The 23,212-nt window shown below is 41.8% G+C and overlaps 1 protein-coding gene across 2 annotated transcripts in view; it reads left to right on the top strand.

Moving 5' to 3' along the window:
* The window catches only part of ARID5B (AT-rich interaction domain 5B), a 183,970-nt gene extending 161,371 nt beyond the window's left edge, over positions 1-22,599 (top strand). For both annotated transcript variants that reach the window (XM_035137659.2, XM_035137660.2), the window contains 2 exons: positions 9,043-9,241; positions 14,932-22,599. In XM_035137659.2, coding sequence (XP_034993550.2) covers positions 9,043-9,241; positions 14,932-17,073 — 2,341 coding nt within the window. In that variant the 3' untranslated portion in view covers positions 17,074-22,599. The remainder of the gene's footprint in view (positions 1-9,042; positions 9,242-14,931) is intronic.
* The last annotated feature ends 613 nt before the right edge of the window (positions 22,600-23,212 follow it).

The following is a 23,212-nucleotide window of genomic DNA, read 5'->3' as shown; positions in this document are numbered from 1 at the left end:
TGTTAAGTTAGGTTGTGCTTTGGAAGCAATATTGAAGTTCTGAGCAGGAAATTTCTGCAAGTACAGTCTTCAGTATATGGTATCTGCTGCAGCCACAGCAGGAAAGGACACAGCTGGGTGGGTGTGAGGGGCTTGCTTCAGTTTGCTAACGTAAGCGGCCACAATGCGAGCATGTTACGTACGAAAGTCCTAGTCATGCATACCTTCAATAAACACCCTTCATGTGTGGTAGGACTGCGGGATCAGGCGTGTGTACACACACTGGACCTCTTACCTGCAGTCCAACAAAAGTAAGGCTAATAGCAGATGAGCCAAACTTGAAAAATAATGATTGATCTACGTGCATCAGATTATATGTGTATGGATGCCTCATAGAGTTCATCTGCACTATACATGTAAAGCAGTGTTAAAAGGTAAAGGGACCCCTGACCATTAGGTCCAGTCGTGACCGACTATGGGGTTGCGTGCTCATCTCGCATTATTGGCCGAGGGAGCCAGCGTATAGCTTCCAGGTCATGTGGCCAGCATGACAAAGCCGCTTCTGGCGAACCAGAGCAGCACATGGAAACACCGTTTACCTTCCCGCTGTAGCGGTTCCTATTTATCTACTTGCATTTTGACGTGCTTTCGAACTGCTAGGTTGGCAGGAGCTGGGACCAAGCAACGGGAGCTCACCCCGTCACAGGGATTCGAACCGCCGACCTTCTGATCGGCAAGCCCTATCCCACTTTAAATAGTCATGACTTCCCCCAAAGAATTCTGGGAACTGTAGTCTGTTAAGGGTGTTTAGGAGACCCCTGTTCTCCCCACAGAGCTACAGTTCCCAGCTTTTTTTGACACCCAGTCCCCTTTCCCAGGGAACTATGGGAATTGTAGCATTGTGTAGGTGCATAGGTGGCCTAACAACCTCAGCATCCTTAACACACTACAGTACCCAGGAGTCTTTGGGGGACTCAAAGTGCGTATACGTATAGTGCAGATGGAGGCATACTTTCCACTGACATACAGAGATGAGCTGGAGCAGTTTATCGACACACAATTCCACTGCACCAATGTACACAGAGCCTATGTGGGTTGAAGGTACGTGAGAGTAATACCAAAGTCACACAGATTTCAGTGTGAAAGTTAAGCGCATCAATAAATATTCCCATCAAAATCAAGGGAAGTGAAAAATGCTTAGCTTTGGTTGGCGCCCCCCTGTGTTAGAAGCATATTGGGAGAGATGTCATGTGCCATCTGTTAGCATGTCCTGAACATGAGTAATTCAGTATCCACATTAGTGTGTACCCCCATCAACCTGCTCCTGGTGTTATGGCTTGCTACTCTGATTCAAGCTGCAAGCTATAAATAGTAGGTTTACGAATGCATTCTACTACTTTCCTGATTCAGTATGGAATGGCACTTCCCTTGAGCTCATGTAGTACTGTGAAGATAAAATGTCATTAAAATAGTGGTATACTTTCAGGTCAGTGGCTGGAACTAATATGAAGTTCTAAAGAAAGGCCAACATCTATCGCTGCAAACCTCCTTTACTAAAAACTGTCCTAGACAGAACATTCACACACATGGAGGTGCCAGTATTATTGATCTGCTCTTAATCATCACCATTCTTCTTGATCATCTTAGAGTCCCCATCACTGTAGTGATCTTCACTAACTTGTTTTTAATGTAGAAAGACCCACGAAAGGGTGATGGTTACCAGGCAGGTTTCGTTTTCCTGCTTGTACTGCTGTTTTATAGAATCATGCAACTTCACCTCTGAAAAGGAATTGCCCGCCCCCACTATTTCGCTCTACACAGCTTGTTTGTGAAAATGGCCTCTTCAAAGTGCTTCAGAGGAAGCCAATGATGAATCAATGTACCCATATTAGTACCTTTGTCTTGTTAACTCTTGTTTTTCCCCAAAACCTCTGGAATAACTGGCGAATTCCATATAGGCTGTTGGAAACTTTTGTTTCTTTGTTGTGTTGTATTTTTTAGAGACTTGTGGGTTCCCCCCCCCCTAATTCAGTAACCCTATGAAGTAGATTGTTGCTGACCCAGTTCTGCAAGCAAGTAACATGAGACTGAGATTTAGATTTAGATTGCTTCCACGCACCACTCTAGACCATAATTGACAAACAGAAAGCATACCGGTAGCAGGGAGTTTCTAAGTAAAGAGGTATTTTTGTTGTTGTGGGAATTTAGAGTTACTTCACTGTTATGACACAAAAGTGGATGTAACCCCTGTAGTTGTCATGCAAGCCCAATTGGATTAGTTGTGACTAGAATGGATCCTGCCCCACAGCTTGCGGGAGATAAGCCCATTTGTGTGGGCTTTAAGCTCATTTGTGTGGAAATTCCTCTAGAGACCTGACTGAGGAAATCTTGACCAAGGAAACCTAGCAAAGGCAGGATTCACCTGGGATTCAAATATTGGTTTGAGAGATTTTGTTGGGCTACATTTCTTACATTGCTATCAATATTCCTTTAATGATAAGAATGTGCTACATCTTGGCTATTCTGCAGCAAGGATTGGTAAACTATAATTTCTGCCATTTTCCTAGCCCCACCCCCTTTTTATCAATTTAAACTATTGTCACTGTAAGAAAAGGGTGTTGTGACAATTGAATCATTCCCGTGAAAGATGATTATGTATTCCCTTAGATCTGAATCAGTTAAGAAAGACATTCATTGTCAATGGAAAACAAACTGGGTCCTTGAAGCTAATTTTTAAAAAGTCTCTAATGTGTCCATTGGTCTAAGCATGGGCGCATGGGCCATTTGCACATTAATCTTGGAGAGGTACACCTACTGTTTGGATCACGTGCACAGAGAGGAGGTTTTCGGCAGCAATCATAGGCAGTAAAAGAAGGAATCGGAAAAGACTGACTCGTAAAATGAGTAGTTTTACCCATGATCCTTGAGCCCAAGCTACCTGCGGGAACTTTGCTAAAGTCAATGGAACTATTCCAGGAGACAAAGCTGGAGCTATAAGAAAAACAGTGTCAATCAACCGATACACAGGTGGGAGCAACGGGCAAAGGTAAAAGGCCCTCCTCAAACCAACAGGAATGGCAGAGTTCACACGAAAGCTAGCTGCAGGCTTTTGGCCTCATGCCTTTGCTGAACCAGGGCCATATCTCCCTGATTTTAGGATGAGCCCTGAGTCTTTCCTGCAACATCTCAGAATAGCGCAAATGGATAGAGCTTGAGACTCTTAACCACAGAGCCCCACGTTGGGCCAAAAATTCCTACACTGCAGGGGGTTGGACTAGATGATCCTTGTGGCTCCTTCCAACTCCATGATTCTAGGATAAGAACTTATGATCCCATGCAGTTCCAGTAATGGAAGAATGTAGGAACCATGTAGGAGAGGCAGGGATGGTTGCTGGGTTGGGGGGGGGGTTTACAGTGTCAGAGGTTGAAATGGGTGCTATTGCCTTGGCATAGGAAGTTGCCTTTCTCCACATCAGAGTTGATGACTTGTCCGTTTTGCTCAATATTGGCTGCTCTGATTGACAGTTCCCTCAACATGATCTTGTTCTTCCCTGTGTTTCCTACATTTTTACCTTACCCAGAGAAGCAAGGGGTGAAGCCAGAGTCAAGGGAGAAGAACGCCACTCCCATAGCATAAGAATGAGGTCATAATGAAGAGTTAAATATGGAGTTGGCAGTCTCGACTACAGATTTCCTTTCATGCTCCCCCCTCAAGAGTTATTCTTCTAACCCCTTTTGTTTTTATTACTATAAATAGATGCAGTCCACTATTTCCTGCACAATAGAGTTGGACTTAAAAGAGTAGTTGCTTGGCACAAGAATTAATCAGTATATGAAACATTAGTACTTATCACTTTAATTTAAAAACAACAACAACACACACACACACACACACACACACACACACATAAGATTTTGAGTTGCATTTTTCCCATGGCACAGGAGAAGAATGTTGGCTAATGAAGGATAAGAGTTGTGTGGTTAATGCCTTTTATGAAATACTAATGATGAAGACATGTTTGACATGCTGTAAAATACATTTTTCTAATGTGAAGTTTCTGCCTTTTGTTGGAGATGAGACAAAATCCCCAGAGGATTTTAGAATTTGTAAATATAAAATTATCTGCCTCCATGGTTCTCCCCCCCTTTTTTTTAAAGGCTGGCAGAAAGCCAGATTACTTACATTACTGTAATAGATTTGATGACCTCTGACTTCTGCTGTGGAGAAGTACATTGAATTTTTCATTACATCAGAGGATGCTGAAAGCTAAAAACTCAGAATACTAGGCACTAGTATTTAATTCAACATTTAGCCAAGCAAAATCTTCCTCCTCCCCCCACCCCCGCTAAAAGGGGGAGAGTATCCACAATTAAATGTAATGTATCTCTGATTGTGTCGGGATTAATAAAACGCTGATTTGTTCATCCAGCTCGTATTGATTTTTAAGTTGCCTTTATTTATTTATTTTAAAAAAGGATAATCTTGCTTTTCATAGCCATTGAATTTAATCAGCAGCTCAGTTGATGGCAAAGACTTCCCTACTGTTTCTGCTCTGGGCTGGAAAATGTTATTCTTGTATTATTCCAGTGGAAAAAATAGCCCCGTGCTGTTCAGAAATCTGCTGCCTGCAGAAGGATTGTTCTTTAATACGCTACTGCTTACACATTCTCGTTATGTTAATTATCCTATAAATAATGCATTTTATTAATCTGAATGTAGGCATTGCGTTCATAATAAAGGCATGTTCCACCCCCGCCTTCAAACCCAAACCCTGGGTTACGTGGAAGTAAATGTCCTCCTCTTGCTCTGTACTCCCCTCCTCTGCATTTCCTCCGTGGTCTTCCTCTTCGTCAAAATTTACACTGTAATCTCCTTGAGGGCAGAAATCTGCCTCCTTTTTTTGCTTATGAAACTCTGCAAAGCAGAATGCATATTGATGCTATTCTTATGTGTAACAACAACAACAACAGCGATGGTTAAAACCACATCCACATTCTTAGGCTTTCCGGCAAGATTGCTTCTTACGAATACAGGAACTCTTCTCCCAACATCTGACACTGAAAACTCTTTCAAAGTCTAATATATATATATATATATATATATATATATATATATATATATATATATATATATATTGTACATGAGGGTTTATATGCATTGTGGTTCGTTTTTCTGTTAATGCTTGCGAAACACCTTCTTTTATCTTGCACCGAGGTTGATTTAAATCTCCTAAGTGACAGCTATTTAGCACAAAATTGAGCTGCTCATTTCAAGCATGTTGCATTCTGTGGGGGAGGTTTTAAAGCAGAGAATCATATTCTGCTTGATTTGGAGAATATTGACCTGCAGTTGATGAGATACAGTTGGCTAAATACAGTGTGTGTATGTGTGTGTGTGTGTGATGTTCTAATAGTATGTTAGCTGAAGGTTTGAATGTTCCACCAACTTTATTTCCCTTGTACTATAACAGCTTCTAATAATCAAATGATAAGATCACATCCTGAGGGTAATTGTGTTGTACCGTGACAGGGCAACTGAAGGCAGGGAAGGGTGGGGGACCACAGAGTGAAAATTCTAGCAAATGGAAACCTCTCTGTCAACTTGCAATTGTTCATGGCGTTAGGCTTCATTTTAATCCTCCTAAGCTCTATGCTTTTTTTTTAAAAAAAAAAAACAACTTTGCTTAAAAAAACCCAAAACCAACAACCCCACCTTGTTACTGTAGAGAAATAGCATTGCATTAGAATTTTCTGTCCAGGGTGGGGAGCTGATGCAAGTAGAACAAGCCGTCCTTGTGTTTTGATTCAATTTTTACCTTAGTCATGCCTCTCTCCAGATACAAGAAACATTTAATTCCAAATTTCCTGCTGTTGGCGCTAGGCATTTGACCAGCTATGTGAAATGTATTTTTTGCCACTGTAGCCTCTGCCAACTGCTGAGCTCAGTGAAAAAAGACAAAATCACAAAAATGGAAACAGCAGGCCCCTCCTCCTGTAGCGTTGAACTCTCATCAGCCATGACTCCTAATTATCCTCTGACCTAATGAGTTCCAGGGATTTATATGGCAACAAAGAGGCAGGATGCTGTTGTCTTTTTGGTGGTCAAATTTAAAACTGACACAAAAGGGTTTCTCAGAAAGAGTGCTAACAGTGATTAATCTTATCAGGGCTGGCCTTTGTCCCGTTTCTGCTTTAACCGCCAGGATAATCACACAGAATATTTTATTTAAAAGGCCTAGTGGTGGCAGAGTATCATCCTCTAATTTTAAAGCTATGAGCAGCTTTTGAAACATTTACTGACGAAATATGTAGATTTCAAATGGGCTGCCTGTTCCCATGGCAACCAAACAAAGTCAAACAATCCTTTCTGCAGTGTTAACAACTATTGCCACCAAAAAAAGAGAAAAGAAAGTATTTTGGTTAAATCTGATTCTTTAAATATTTAACACATGGCAGAAAAAGATATAAATATTGCTCTGGATGAAACCCAACCTCGCCTCCTCTTGCTTCAAGTCCCAGGCACGGGGAAAGATGTTCAAGGGTGCCTTGAATATTTTGTGCTTGTCACAAATGAAATTTAGCAGCCTCAAGTATGAACAAGATTGTATTTCTTTCTCTCTCCCCCCCTCCCCCTTTTATTCTGCCTTGTTATGCTTCTTTTTTATTACATAAACATTAACCGTAATGTTACAGTGGGAAGCAAGTATTTGGCAAAGTCCATATTATTTTGCTAAGCCTGCATAGAGAGAGCTGTTTTCAGTTTTAGCAGCTGTAACATGTTTAAACTCAGTTTGTAATGGGATCTGAGGACCTGCATTCCCCATGGGCATTGCTTTAGCTTCATTACTGGCCAGCTGCCAAATTCAGGGCTCAAAAGTATTATTCACGCCTCTCTGCACATACCCATGTCAGAGCATGCTCAGTTCATGAATTTTGTTTCTAATATGGCATAAATTAGGTTTACTTTTTAACATAATTTATGTTGTATTTTATTAAAATGTGAAATACTATCATCGCAAGCAAGCTAATCCCGGCTCTCTTGAAGCCAAACTGTGTTTGAACATCTAAATTAAAACTGGATGGCTTGGAGCTGATTCTGGAATAACAAAAAAAAATCTGTGTCTGAACAAAAAGAGTTTTCTATCTTGATTATTATAGATTAAGCTATAATTAAAGAAGTCTGATATTTGAACAGATTAATGCTGTTTAAAAAGCAAAGTCCATTTTCTTCAATAGATACCTGTTGTGTTTTTTTAAAAAAATAATAATGTTTGCCATACTAAAGTTCATATTTTTAAAGGTCGTAGTCTTGCATTATTCCTGCTATGAGTCATTCATTAATCATGTTTAATGCATTATAAGAACTTTAATCACTGGAGCTGAAACTCAGATCGTAAGCCAATCCATTCTTTTGAATAACATTGCTTATTTACCCTCATTTCAAGAGGCACTCTGTGGAGGGGGGGGGGATCAGATTGAAGCATCTCCGTCTCCTCCCCCAAGCAATTTTCCCATGGTTTGAAAGACAAAACTCTGTAATTAAAATTCTCTTATTGTTTCTTAAAACCGTTTTTGTTCCTGCCCGCTGTGCCAACTATCACCTGGTAGACACTGCTTGCCCTTTTGTCCCTTTCCCTAGAGAAAGAGGAATCTTCTTGCTCACAAAATGGGCCCTTATGACATTCCCCTAGCTTCCCAAAAAAGAAGAGGAGGAAATCTAGGCTAGTACAAGGTTTCTATACCAGTTGGACTACAGTTCCCATCAGCCACAGTCATGCCCTGGGGCCAGGCATGATAGGAGCTGTAGTCCAACACAATATGGAGGGCAAAACAGGTTGGAGAAGACTGCTCCATCTTCTGATGGAACCGTATCTTGCCCACAGGATACAAGATGACTCACTCATAGTGTAGCAGTCCAGAACATGCTGATGTTTGGTGGTGGAGGGGCCACATCCCTTCACCCCAGATTCTTGGATTATATGTGCAACCCTGCTGGGCTGAGTTTGTCTTCACCCCTTCCCATTGCACTCTGCTCCTCTAGCTTCTGACTATGCAGGTAGCGCTGAGAATCCAAATAGTTATGGGAAAGTCCTCCGGGGACTGCAGAGGGGAGAAGGCAAGAGACATCTAGAGGCAGTGGTTGGAAGGGAGCTAGCATGTCTAGTTTGCAGTGTTTTGGAGGCAGATTTAAGGACTTCCAGACCCAAGACCTGAGTTGACCCATGTGAGGTTCCTTAAGACCTGTTCACATCACAATCCAGTTTATGTACAGTTGGGATTATTTGCTATTTTCTGTACTTCCAGGGTATATATGGCACTGCTGTCGGGAAGTTCTGTAACTCAAGTCGGTTGCTGTTTAAACAGGCCAAAGAACTAAATACAAAGTATTTCTATTAAAATCAATTTAAAGTAGTGAGGGTGGGGGAGATACTCAGCTCATCTCCAGTGACTCCATTTGGCTTCATAATCTCATTTATCTCAATGGATTTTTTTAAAAATGTTCTGCTTGTTGTCACGTGTTGGACCTGATCCAGCTAAAGTTACTTATGGCTAACACTGCAATCCTATAGGTGTGTACTCAGAAATAACTTTAATGAGACCGACTTCCAGGAAAGTGTGAAAAGGACTGCAGACTAAATTGAATTTATGTGACTTAATTTAGTATCAACTAACCTGTAAGTTTCAATAGGACTTGGTCACAAATAAATTGATGTGGATCAGAACCATCCCATTTTTTTAGGTTTACACGTAAAGACACATTGTATACCTAAACATGTAAAGTGTCAATATTACAGATATATAGGAAAGTGTGTATCATCTGAGAGGTTGGCGAACTCAGCTTTGTGGTTGCAAAATGTGTGAAAGACAGAGGAAATAATTTGATTCCGCAGCAGTTTGAGAAGAAGAAACAGCTTCCAAATACTACTGCACATCTTTGACTTCTAGTTTTGAGTGGTTAAAAAAATGGTTTTTTAACAATGAACTTCTTGCAGCCATTTCTTTTATTTTATTTTGGTCTTTTGGGTGAGAACTTTGAGAACTGATCAATTATTCGTTCTTTAGATTAATCCTGCCGTATGAAAGATTTATTAAAGGAGAAGAAGATAAGCCACTGCCTCCTGTGAAACCTCGAAAACAAGATAATGTCGCCCAGGAGGGGGAAAGTAAGATAAAATTGTCTGGAACAAAACGCATCAGAAATGAACACCAAAAGAGCAAGAAAGAAAAAGACAATGCACAGAAACCCCAGGATGCACCCGAGGTTAGTTTCCTTTCCCTGCTTTCTTCTTCTCATTAAATGTTTCCTTCTGCAGGTGCTGCTTTGATCGCATAATGTCCAGAAATCATCTTTTGAACCAGGGCTCACTCAAAACAAATCCTCTTTCGGGGCCGGGCCACATGTCACTTTTTACTGACATGGCGTCTTCAGGGCCTAAAAAGACACAGTGTGCACAGAATCCATTATGTGTCTGTGTAAAAGTTGCATGCTCAGGAGTCCCCTTTCTGCAGAACCTGGGTTGGTATTCCCCAGGTCTCTCGTAATATGCAGCTAAGAATTCTGAAGTTATACGTACATACTTTATTCATTCCAAACATCTTAACATTAAGAATAATGTAGGGGGAAAGGTCCTTAGTTTACTCAGAAGGACTGAAGTATAACTGATAGTGATTTGACTTGTGTGATTATGGAGGGCATGTAAGCGATGACAGAGATGCCACGTCTGGAAAGGTCATCAGTACATGTGGCACATGGGCAGTTGTGGGGTGTGTGTGCCATATGGTTGGTAATGTCTTATGGCCTCCCACGCCTTCCACACAGAAGAACCAGGAAGTATCCAATGGCAATGACAAGAGGAGAACCAGGCTCAAAGATGCTTGAGAGTAATGTGCTTTTTTTATGGTCCGGTGTATCTTGGCCCAAATAGACCTTACTCGGGGACATTTCTACCAAAACCAATCACATGGCAAAATAAAAATTGTTTAGAGTTTTCTTTAAGGAAGATGATAATAAGGGAACTGAGTTATGATTTAAGCAAGACTTGTTCATTGTTGTCCAATTTTTTTTGTAGAAAAGCCACTTTGGAAGGCTTGTTTGGGCCAAAACTCTTTAGCATCTTTAATATTGCTTCTCCTTTTCTGTTATTTCTATGGACTTGACCTCCAAAGTCTGGGTTAGAATATATTTTTTATACAACCACAGTCTTTGCAATAGCATCTTTGGAGCGTTTCCCTCACCCACCCCTGCTCCTTAAAAAAAAATTAATTGTAAACTGAGACATATTTTGAAAAGGCACAATCTTTATTAAAATATACATAAAAGAGGGCATACAGTCTGTTTAAGCAACTGCTAGATTGCAACAGAAATTGCCAAAAGCAAGGAAATACAAGTTAAGTCTAGCATTCCATTCCTTGTTCATCCCTTTGTGCCTTGTTATTTATTGCAGGGAGTTTGGATCAGCGAGTTATGTTACATACCATATGTGCTGCAATAGAAGCTAAGCACAACGTAACAAGCCAGCAATGGAGTGTCAGTCTAAACTTTGAACTTCCTTGCTTTTGTTGTTTAGTATCTCAAATTTCCTGCGACTTAAACTGCAGTTATTTTTCATGTGAGTCGCAGGTCAAGTTCTCAGATGGAGAGTAGAAAGTGCACAACACAAAATGCAATTATGTGGGCTTCCGACTGCAAGAACATAGCAGTGTAATTCTTTTCTCCCGTCAGTCAGTAATGTTGGATGTTCTTGATATCAAATTCACACAAATGTATGAGGGACCTCAGAAGGCTTTTAAGCAAATCATTTTTCATAAGTTTGAAAAATATAATTCCTCTTTCCCTCACATATGAAAGCACCACGTAAAAATTATTCCGCTTTTGTTGTGCCTCTTAGGTTGGGGAACTGAATTGGATCATTGTTGTGTTTATGTTTGCAGTTTATTTGTAAGCCGTTTAGAGCGACTCCTTTGTGGTGGGGAAAAGCGGGTATAAATCTTTTAAATAAGAAATATTTGTTTGTGGGATTGTGGGGTGCAATATTATTTTGGGATCTGGGGCAGGGGGCTGGTAAGTCAGAGAGAGGGAGTGGTGGCATTTGCAGGTCTTTTGTAGCTAATGTTGGGATAATATGGAAAGTTATTAAAGAGAGTGGGCACAAAACCCACACAAATTAAGTGAAAGCAATCTAATGGCAACCCATGAGACTTAAGTTAGTCACAATCCACTTATTGCCTTTAGGGGGACTTAGGACTTGCCCACACTGGAGCAAAATGTGGAATCACACCTTTCCCCCCACTTCAAATGCGGGTTTCCCCCCATCTTGGCCATTTTGGACTTTCCGTGGACATTTTGGACTTTTTTATGTGGTGCTTTCATATGCGAGGAAAAGAGGAATTATATTTTTCAAACTTATGAAAAGCCCTGCATTCAAAGGGAGAAATGTTAGAGGCAACGCTGGGATGGGGAGAACGTCATTTGGTTTCCCCTATATTAATGGGGAGACAGGAAAATCCACACATTTCTCCAGTGCGGACAAGGCCTTAGTTGCAACTACTTTAACTCCAGGCACACTCTGAAAATCTTTGGCCTCAAAATGCCTATTAATCATACTGACACTTTGAAACAACTATTGCACTTGCTGGTTCCCACTTCCTTCCCCCGACACACAATCTTTCTGAAGCCCTTCCACCCAAATGATATGCTGAAAGTTGAAGCGCAGGCACCCTGCATCCCTCCCCCCAGTATACATTCCAATATAACAGTGGTCCCAGGCTCTGCTCAAATAAAGCCAGCCAAGCCACATGGAACCAATGGAGAAGAGGGCTTTTGATTGGAGTGCCACCTGTTATTCTGCTGCATAGCTCTTTCTCTTATTTTTTGGTTTTCCATTTGATGGCTTCTCTTCCTGAGTGCTGGTTCAGCTGCTGGCATTGCCCAACTGCAGGCCTTCCCATGGCAGAGCACCCAAGCATGGCAGTGTTAGACTGAAGAATTCTGTTGCAGTTGCTACAGGCTGCGCTTATATGAGCCATAGAGTGCTCTTTTAACTCTGGCTTTGTCATCCCAGGAAAATACGTAGCTGGTTAAGAACATACAATTTCTCCCAACAACCAGTTCCTTAGGCAATCACCTTATAAAAGAAATGAATTGTCAACTCAGAAGAAACAATCCCCCCTTCTCACTCATATGGAATGCCTCTTATAAGATGATGCCCTGCTGCATACAAACATGCATGTATCATCTAAGGAGAAGAATAGTATTCTCTGTTTCTTCAGAAACATAACAAATTTATGAAAATTCAATTGATTAATTATTAGCGTGATAAAAACTGCCTTTCCTGATTAGCCACAGACACATTTTTGGCCACTTCATCTAAGCCAGGGATGTCCAACCAGTAGATCGCGATCTACTGGTAAATCCCTGGCTGATCCTGGTAGATCGCGGGATCCTTATCGTGCACAAAGTTCCAGGGAAAAGCTAAAAAAAACCCTCTGTGCAATCCCCCCCCAAAAAAGCGCAACAACTCTAGGCAATCCACCCACCCCACACACGCTCCTCCTCCCTCCAATGACAATGGGTAGATCACTGCCATGGCTGATCATTGCAGTCCTACCATTTGTGTATGTTTGTGTGAATTGGTGATGCATACATCCAACGTCCTGCAGCTCTGCCCTATCTAACCAGCTTCAGCATACCAGTTTACCAGGAAGCTGGACTACCTGTATGTAGTAATAGCTTTTCTGTCTTGTGAAAGCCCGATTCACAAAGGCTGTTTTAAAACTTAGCAGGTGGCAATCCCAGGCCTGGCACCAGTAACCAACCAGGTTGTGGACTGCCCAAAGGGCCCCTCATCAGTCACACCGCCATGCAGCAGCTTCCCAGCAACGCCCTCCTCAGATGGTTTTCAGAGGTGGCGAATGTAAGCTGAGCCCCCATCCACAGTGGCCACCAGTCATTTCAAGTAACCCAAAACGTCATGCCCCAGCCCATCAATCTATGAAATGGTAACTTACCCATCTTAACTGCCCTGGGTTTTGAAATCAGTTTTCAGTGCTGTGCGTGAAGTTTTTATTAGGCTGAAAACAGTCAAAAGAACCCACTGTGCATGTTGAAATAATAACCATACATCTCTCTTGATTATGATCTCTGCCTTTAGGCTTCATGTTTCTGCAAATATGTGAATAGTTCCCATTTAAAATAATCCTGTAAAAGTACTCCAAGTGGTAAGATTTTTAACTCGACACATCCTGAGAAATATGCACTTTTAAATATTTTCAAGAAATGTTTTTCAGTGTGAGCAATGAGGTAGAAAGCTATCTTGTAATGACTCATAACTGTTTGTGTGAGCACGCTGTTAATTGGTTACAGTTCAGTTTAGCATTACATTTGACTCTGTTTTGTTATGATGGCTGTAACTGAGTACAAGATGAAATATTATTATTCCTCTCGTACATGCTGCTCTAGCACAACTGCAAGCTCCTATCAAAGTGTTGCCCAACCAGGGAAAGAGAGAGAGAGAGACATCCAGTTATTAACTATCAGTTTTTCTCCGTCTGCTTTGCTCATCTGTCTGGTATTTTCCTGTAATTGTATAAGCTCTGGAGGCCAATGTTAGAATTTTCGCAAAAGGGCTAATGATGATATTTGGACTGCAAAAGGCATCTTTTACTTTGAGTTTCTTCGCGGAAAAAATTATGGAAGCAGTCACAATGAGTAACAGACACTTTAACTAATAGGAAATAGAAAAACCCAACACATAGGGAAATTTAAAAGCAGCTGCGAAGACGTAAATCTTGGAAAAGATTGTGATGCATTGGCTGCCTTGCATCCATCTCTCACATGACACCCCCTAATGCAGCATTTAGATAATAACTTTCCTGATGCCTCCTCTTTACAGCTGAGAAAGAGAGAAGCGGGTGGGGTGGGGTGTATTAACAATAATAATAGAAGAGCTCAGACAACGTCGCTGCTTCATGACTGCCTTCTCCTAAGAGGCATGCCGCAAGAGAATGACAGTAATTTTGAAAAGGGTTGTCAGTCAGCTGTATCACAGATGGAGTACTCTAATGACCTTCAAGGTCACAGTTCATTCGTCTACATAATGGAATGAATAGGGAGAATTGAGTGCACAAGCTTTATTAATGAAGGAGCATAAAGAGATGGAGCCTCATTGGCTATAACTCAGGAAAGCTATATCTGGAAGAGGGCAAAAATGCTCTTGCTGCATGTTGACAACTTTATTCTAATCTCTATATAAAAGAAGCCCGAATGAGCCACAACGCTGATTGTTTCAGAACGCGTCAGAGAAGCTTTGCTTCCCGCCCACACGCAGACTTCATTTTATATATTTTAATTGGGGGGGGGTTCATTTTGGTAAGCGCTGGTTTTAGTAGTGCCAAGAGATCAGGTCTAAAATAAGAGAGATCTATTTGTTATCTCTGTTTTTATGATGTTGTTTTACAGTGTTCATGTTGGTTTATACTTTGTGCATGCACCCTTTTTAAATCCTCAGTGGCTTAGAAAGACTTTTTAATAAATAAAAAATGAAAGTCAAGTCAAGCATGCTTGGGAGAGCGTGTTTTAAATATGGAAAACAATCTTAGATCTTTCTAAATGCCATCGTCAACACAGCGGTGGTCCTCTTAACTAAAAAATGGCCTCAGCATAAACACTGCCTGGTCAGCATATCAATGGGGCCTATTTTATGCTGCCTGGTAACAAAATAAAACAAAGAATCACCTATGACTTATTAAGACATTTGTAATTATACTTTTTAATGTTTACAATACTTCCAGGGTAGATGTCTGTTGAAATGTGATAGTGGCTATTAAAGCTTTCGGTGCTCAACATGATGGACAAGTTTGTTTCCAAGAGATGCCACTATGTCCTGGTTGAGAATTTCATGCCTTTCATGCTACAGTGCTTTCTTACACTTCTCCATTAAAATGTTTTATTAGGCATCATCGGAACAAGAGAAAGATCAAGAATGTTCAGACCAGAAAAGCTCATCTGAAATAACTGTCGCAGAGGAGGTGAAGGTGCCTGTAGAAGAGTCCCAGGTTTCTCCAATAGATGTAACTGGGATGCCATCATTGGAAAAGACAGACTTTGAAGAAGTCAGCTCAAACAGTGAGGAAGTCAAGGAGGAGATGCCATGCAAAGATTCTGTCTCAAGTGCTTTAGTGTCCCCAGAAGAAGATGAGGTCTTGAATTCCACAGTAGGGAAAATCCCCAGTCTGTCAAAGGACCCAGATGAGCCAAAGCAGGAACAAAGAGTTCACTGTCTCGCAGATGACCTAGAAAGTAGCGCCCAAGAAATTCCATTTAATAACTTCCCCACTATCCAACTCCCACTTCCAAGTCAAAGTGAGATGGAAGACGATAAACTCCCAGAGATGGCGGACTACATTGCCAACTGCACGGTTAAAGTGGATCAGTTAGGAAATGAGGACATACACAATGCACTGAAACAGAGTCCCAAAGTCCTTGTAGTACAGAATTTCGACATGTTCAAAGAGAAAGAAGTGCCGAGTTCCCTTAATGGTGAGCCTGGTTTCAGCTGCACACCACTGCTCTACTCCAAAGGCAACCCAGGCATCATGTCACCTCTGGCAAAGAAGAAGCTCTTGTCACAAGTCAGTGGGGCAACCCTCTCCTGCAGCTACCCTTATGGCTCACCACCACCTTTGATCAGCAAGAAGAAATTAAGCAGCAAAGAGGACCTGTTGTCAAGCATGCCACAGGCTTCCCATGCCTCTGGGATGGATGCTGCAGCACTCAGCAGGCCATCTGTGATCCAACACGTACAGAGTTTCAAACCCAAGAATTCGGACGAGAGGAAGTCTGCTGGTGAAACCTACAGGCACGAACTGCTACTCAAAAAAACTGATTCTGAATGTTGCGATTTCACCAAACAACACCTGAGTGCTCTGGCCGAATCCTATGCACTAAAGTCGGAAATCCAGGACATGAAAGATAGAATGAATGAAAAAAGGGCGCTGCACCACTCCCACATGCCTGCCTTCTTGGCAGACTTTTACTCATCTCCTCACCTGCACAGCCTTTACAGGCACACCGAACACCACCTTAATAATGAACAGACGTCAAAGTACCTCCACCGAGACATGTATAGAGATACGGAAGCCCTTTCTATGTTCCCTCAGCACAAGCACCAAGACAAGCGAAGCTTAAGCTATCACCCGCCTCTACATCAGCCAGAGAAAAAGAGCCCCATGGAAGCCTCTTCTGATGATCAGCCGACAGATCTGAGTCTTCCTAAAAGTACTCCCAAACAGACTGCAAAAGCTCTGGGATCATCCTCCCTCTTGCATGCTTCAGTGGACAGCAAAAGCATATCCCAGTTCCAAGCCTTGAGCGGCCAGCCTCTGAGTATAGACTGCAACCCCAAAGCTTGTCGTGTTTCTCCAATGACGGTGTCGGCCCCCAAGAAGCACAGCGAGCCTCTTCTCAGGACCAACAAACAGCAGACCCCAAGGAAGATGGAGGGCATGGTCCACCCCATCCTAAGCCACAAAACCAATGCTCAAACCATTGGGGCAGCTCGGCCTCTGAAGCGCAGCCTGGAGGATTTGGACAAAGCCATTTCGGAAAAGAAGATCCGAGCCGTCTCACCCCTGCGCTTACCAAAGGAAGCCCCTGCAAAAGACAAGGGTCTCGAGCAAGAGGCCGAGGGCAGCAAATCAGCACACGTCCTCCCTCCCGGTGGCATGCTGGAAGGTCACAAGTTTCCCCTCTCCAGCCCCATCTTCACAGGCTTGTACCCAGGGACATTGTGCAGCAGCCTGAGCAACCGCATCCCAGCTGGGTATTCTCATCCTCTACAATACTTGAAAAATCAGGCAGTGCTTTCTCCGCTAATGCAGCCTTTGGCTCTCCACTCGTTCATGGTGCAAAGACAGTTCCTTACGTCCCCTGGAAGCTCACAGCAGCTTTACAGGCACTTAGCTGCAGCCACACCTGTAGGAAGTTCATATGGTGACCTTTTGCACAACAACATTTATCCTTTGGCTGCTATCAATCCTCAGGCTGCTTTCCCGCCTTCTCAGTTGTCTTCTGTACATCCGAGCACAAAACTGTAGATCCTCCCTTGGAAAACAACAACAAACAACTACATTCCTTTTAGCCTGTGATGTCTTGCAAAATTTAAACAAAAAGCTGATTATTTGTGTTAACCAATAAGCAGTTTTGTCCCTCATTGCTGAAGGCTTCAGAGTTGATCGAGGGTCAAGCAAGACAGTCGATTCGCCTGGGCTTTGTTTTTTTACTTTGGGCTCCTGCATCTACTCCTCCGTGGTCATTTCACATTGCAAAGAAGGTTCGCAAAAGTATCTGTATCATGAGGAAAACAAATGTCAGAGAAGAGCAGGGGGGGACATTAGGCTCCCCCCCTTACCTTGGATGAGAAAAAAGGTGTTGGTTGTTTCCCCCCCCCTTAAAAAAGAGTGGGATTTGGAGCATTTCAAGTAGAAAAAGAGGCAGGTCTGATGAGAGAGAAAGTGGAACAAGCAGATGATCTACGGATATTGCTTCTTTGGGTACCATTTTGTTTTCTGACTTTCCATATTTCAAATCAATGCAATGTATAGCAGAAACTTCATAGCATTTCATCTTAACACTATCAAAACAGGAAAAGTAAACACTGTCCAATTAGACTTTACATATCTGCTTCAGAAACAAAACAAAACAATCTCCAGCGTCAAGTTCATTTGTATAATTTATGCAAGTTATTTTCAATTTATCCTGTGCTCTGTTTAATTTAAAAGAACAGTCTCTTTTCATTTGCAACCTCTTTTTGGTAAAAGAAAAAAAGGCGCTGGTTATTTAGGGCTTTTTTAAAAAATGTGTTTATATTTTCCCCCTTCCTTTCCCTCTTTCTGCTTATGTTTTTAGAGCAGCTTTTTGGGTGGTAATGTCATTGTTTACAAAACAAAAGCATCCATTTTCAATGAACCTTTCCAGTGGAGAGAGAAGCGCATACTGTAGATCACACAATTGCAGCTGAGTCCAAACATCAGTTCTTTCTCAAGCGACCAGATCCTTCAAAGGTGCTGAGCTTCCCCCTCACCCATCAAAATGGTTCTCCAATTGTTCATACTTTGCTGTTTTACTGGCCACTGAGATCTGGTTTTCCTGTATCATGGTCTCTGAATTTGTTAAGTATTGTACTTAACCTTATCTAGGCTGTGAAACTGTCCTGCATACCAGAAAGGAAACATGCTTAGGAGACTGTGCTGGCAACAAGTTACTCAATAACATTGGAGTTCTAAAGAACCTTTATTGTGGGCTGCTAAACTATTTCAAGAATTTCAGCCATTAGGAGAGAAAGAAGGGGAAGCATTTTAGTTAAAGACTGCCTGGATTCTGTGCTGCTGAAGTGAGATGGGTGAGAACGGATAATAGCAAGGAGCCATTCCAAATCTGGAAGTCAGTCTTTTGAGGGTTGAGGGCTATGAACTGGTTGAACTCTTGGTTGGCGGAGTCCTCCTACAAAGTGCTGAACATCCCACCTTCTTCCAGCAAAGTATTCTGACCATGTGGCTTGGACTCAAAACAAAAATGGCAGCTTAACCTACAAACCACTTAAGCCCGATTTTACTTGACTTCGACTCTCTGGTCCTGTTGAACAAAAGTTCCATGCCAGTGGCATTTCTGAAGCCTGAGCCAGAGTACCCTGATGACTCTCATGAGAGTCTTCCTGCTGAAAGCTATAGATTGCCTTGAGATATTTTGCTGGAATGGGCTAGGGTGCTCAGATCATTGCAGGGTCAGGACTGCAGCACAAAGGGCAGCAGCTGAAGTGTAAAAGGGGATATATTTTGACGTGAGGAAAGGCTTGAAGAGCTGGCAGGCATGGCACCACCCACTGACTTGCTACTGTGCAAGCTTGGAGGCTTTAGAGGAGCACTCATGGGCAAAGGGCCCTTTTACTGCATGCACACACCCCTTACACACCCATGGGAACAGCAAGAGTAAGAGTCCTACCCTTATAGACTGCAGCTGGCTGCTCACTCATTTGCTTTGGTCTTGGCTTGTGCATGAGCACCTGAAATGCAAAAGGGAAGATTTCGTTCAGCCTGTATTGCTGTTCCTCTTGGGAGGGAAAGGTGTTCGAAGAGCTCTTTGTCAGCGGCTTTGAGTGAGCAGCTGAGGGCTTTCTAGGAGGCCTTTGCTGAAGCTTCCATTGCTGTTCACGCGGGGACAGAACCTTGGTGTAGAAAGCAAGCACCCAGTGTGTGTAATCAGAACACTTGAAAGCCGGTGCTATGGTAGGAAGCCCCAAGGACCATGTGCTCTGACCCCATCATCCATTTCATATTCCTCTCTTGACACCGTGTACCAGCACAAGTGATATTTCCTACCAGAGAGGGAGGAAATGTCAGGTGCTGCCGTGAAGCTGGCTTTGTTCAAATCAAAGAAACAATGCCAGCTTACACTAGTTTTGGTTCCAGTGTCTCTCTCTCTCTCATGGATTTGCTGAGTTTCCACCTCCCATTCAGCAAGCATCAAAGGCAGCCAAATATGTTGAGGCTGCCTCATACCTTTGGCATCATGCAGCATGGCCATGGCAGCCCACTGAGCACATGGCTCAACAGCGATCAGCTTGAGTTGGTGGTGGGGCAGGTCCTCCCCATGAGGCTAAAATGCAGCCCCAAACCCATCACAAGGCATAATTTGAAGAGTGACAAGTCCATAAGTGAAGCTGGTGGGTTTGTTTTTTTCCATGGGGAAAATCAACCTACAACGATATGGATTTATTTGGAGGAACTTTTCTGTGCTGGGTCTGGAAGTATGGACAGCTACCCAGAGAGGCTGAACTTTTTGAGGCATTTTACAATGTGAAAATTGTGAGCTGAACCCATCCCAGATTGCAATTCAAATGCAGTAATAATTATCAAAACTACTGGAAACTAGTGGAAACTACTTAAGCAACATCGTGCATGCATGCCAAACATCCTATATTGAAATTTCCTGTGATATGAAGCCAACTGCAATATATAATGTAACCTATTTAATATACAATGGTGGAAAAAACAAAACAAAATAATAGACATCTACTGTTAAAGATCAATGTTATCTTCAATTTAATGCTTTTATGTTCTTGTGGTAAAATTATATGAACTGATGATGCATAAGCAGGCTAGTAGACTTTAGAAGATAAATGTGCCAATGCCGACTTTTGCTTTTCTTTTTCCTGCTGTGCTTGGAGCATTCGAAAAAACAACAATCACATTCTCAGTTGATCAGATGCCATAGAGGGCATTATTAGTATAAAAAAATTGCACTAAACCTGACTAATATAATAATCAAGGTGGGGAGGGGGAAGGGAAGTTGGCAGGGTTGTATAAGCCTGCAATGACTGTTAGAATTATATGCCTGGTTTGGTAATCCAGGATGTAATGCATCTCTGATTTGTTTGGAATAATCTGCATGTAGGGTTGCCTGATCCCCCTTACAGTAAGGGATGTCCCTTGTTTTAAAAGGATTGTCCCTCATTTTGGAACAGCACACCCTTAGCAAGTCATTTATTGCATGCAGAGGTAGCTCCACATTGCTTACAGTGGTACGCCCCTATCCTACCCCTTTCCCTCCAGTAAAGAGGGGTCGCACTGTGCACAAATCCTTTGGCACATACTTAGCTCCTCACCCTCTTAAAAGGAATGGGGCTGCCCTCCTGCGCAGGAGCTATGTGTGCATATGAGGGTACTTGACTGCCCATTTATTCCAAATCCCACAACCTTAGGAAGACTCATTTTTGAAAGTTTGATTTGATAACCATACTGTTAAATCTTAACCTTGTGTGCTTGTTTTGTAAGTCTCCAATTTCAGTTCCATGCATCATTTTGAAAGTTGTTCGGACCGTTCTAAAAGATCACAGTGCAGGGTTAATTGACCCCCCCTTTTTTTGTTCCTCTTGCTTTTTTCAATAGGAAGACTGGCTTATTTTTAGAAAGCTCATGTTGCTTTGGCCAAGATGAGGGTAAATGAAGAGCAATGAGGACATAGCTCATACCATTGGAGATGGTGGGTTGCCTAAGAATGCTTTTTTAAAAATCCATGATTTCTATTAAGTATTGCATTTTCCACTGGCAGAAGACTACTTTCTGTGACTTAAATGGGGCTTTGTTTGCTTTGTTTGAGTTCAAGGGGCCTTATTGAATGAAATTGCACAAGTTTTTTTTTTGTTATTGGGAGATTGGTAAAGAAAACAGTTTAATTGGCAGCAGAGTGATAAATCTATTTACCATGAGTTGGTCCCAAGAAATGTTGCAATTCCAACTCACTCTGTTCAGGATTCATTAAAGATTTTGAAGGTTGATGAGATTAAAGACAAAGAAAACCTTTCCCTCCCTTGATAGAATTGTCTTTTTAGAAGCCATTGACATGGGGAGGGGTTTGTGTTGGGTGAGGCCTTTTGCAACTGGACTCTCACTTTAATAATCAGAAGAGTTTCCCAATTCAATCTGAAGCCCAACATAAAGCTGAGAAGTGTTCCTAGCTTATTGAACTGCTGCATGAATCCTTAAGCATGCAGGGCATAAGCCAATGAAACCTGTGACTTGAGCCCTGTTTATATAGTACCTGGAGTAATGTGATTGTTACTGTTTCCATGGTTATTCCACTCCAGGTAACTTCTGCATCTTTGCAGTCAAGAAAAGCTGAGAGTAATTTTGGCCCCATTTTACAAGTTAGCTGGAATGGTGTGATAGCGTAGTTGCTCCTCCGCCACTCAGGGAAACGGGTGATGCCTAATTGTGTAAGCAGCCCTAACTGGGGGTGGCATAGGAACAACCAGAGAGGCAGCAGCCGTGCAAGAGTTAAAGAGAGCCGAAGTCACTTCTGTCTCACTGTTTTCTTGACTAGTCCCCATATGTTCAAGCTCTGTCCTATTCTGTTGTGTGGCTCACAGAAGCCAGTAGATGGCCACAGAAATAGGTTGTGTGGTGTGTGCCTTTAAAGGGAGAGGTTGGTTTCTACTCACTCGTTATTCCATGTGATCCGATTGTACAGCAATGAGCGTAGTCAAACCTGGCCCCATTTCATAATTCGTAATGCTTATAGTGGGAAAATATTTCACTGATAATGAGGTCTGCAGTATTGAAACTATCATTATTGAGCACTTAACCGGTGTTAGCTGTAAATGTATTTGATATTTTACATGTATTCCTCCCCTCCCATAGTTTTAAATATGGTCTAACAAAGGCAGCATAATCTACTAGCTGTTTATACTTTGTTTTGAGCGTTCTTTTGTTGTAAATAGTGTATACATTCTTGTGATTCAAGTTATTGTAGCTTATATGCTCTGTAAGGTGATTATTTGTATATAGAAAAAATGGCCCAGTAATATTATATAGTTTTCCCATTTTTTAAAAGAATAAAAGGGTTACTGAGTAACCTTTCAAATTAAATAAGTTTAAACACTACCAGAAAGAAAGAAAAGCTGAGCCAACTATAAACACTCAATTTTTGTATGTTTTCCAAATTGTATGTATTAATGCTTTTGATACTGTATTATGTGCCAATAGTTTCCCAATCACATAGCAAGCAAAGATATTTTGTACTTTTTGATCCACTGTAATATTTAATAAAAAATGTTACTATCTGTTTCCTTTTATGTTTAATACATTTGTAAACAGTTCTTTTATCACCCAAGGGATTGCTGTATCCAACCCTTTTAACCTTTCAGCAGCGGCACTCTGGGGACAGCTCGGTCCCCATGCCGAGAGTCAGATGAAAGAAAGGCAAGGTCGCAGTTTATCAGGCGAGAGAATTATCAAGAAGTTTGTTTACATATAGTCATCTTCATGGATGGAGGAATGGGGCTGGAGAGATCTGTGTGCATTGAAAACAAAAGATAAAACCTCTAGCCCAAAGATAGCTTCAATTGTATGAATGGTCCTCCTTTAATAATGGAAGGGGGGGAATCTAATTTGTTTTAAAGCTCAGTTGACTAAGTTTACAAAGAGCTACATGTAAGCTGTAATGCGGGTCTTTTACTGGGTACAAGGCAAATGGAAGGATTCCCTGTCTCTGCTGTGCAGCACCATGTGAGTGTGGATCTAGTCTTTTAAGAAACGAACAAGGTTTTGTTCTTACGCAATGCCTTCCATCAAAGGCTCTGAAATAACCTGGTAAATCTTACATAAGTATGTACAGGCAGTTAAACTGACGCTTGAGTAACCTGGATTTACCAAGACTAGTAAGGCTGAGATAAAAGAG

This window comes from Zootoca vivipara, chromosome 5 (assembly GCF_963506605.1).
Source record: "Zootoca vivipara chromosome 5, rZooViv1.1, whole genome shotgun sequence".
Lineage (NCBI taxonomy): Eukaryota > Metazoa > Chordata > Lepidosauria > Squamata > Lacertidae > Zootoca > Zootoca vivipara.
Note: the sequence above shows the minus strand (reverse complement) of the source record. Positions and strands in the feature narration are given on the sequence as shown.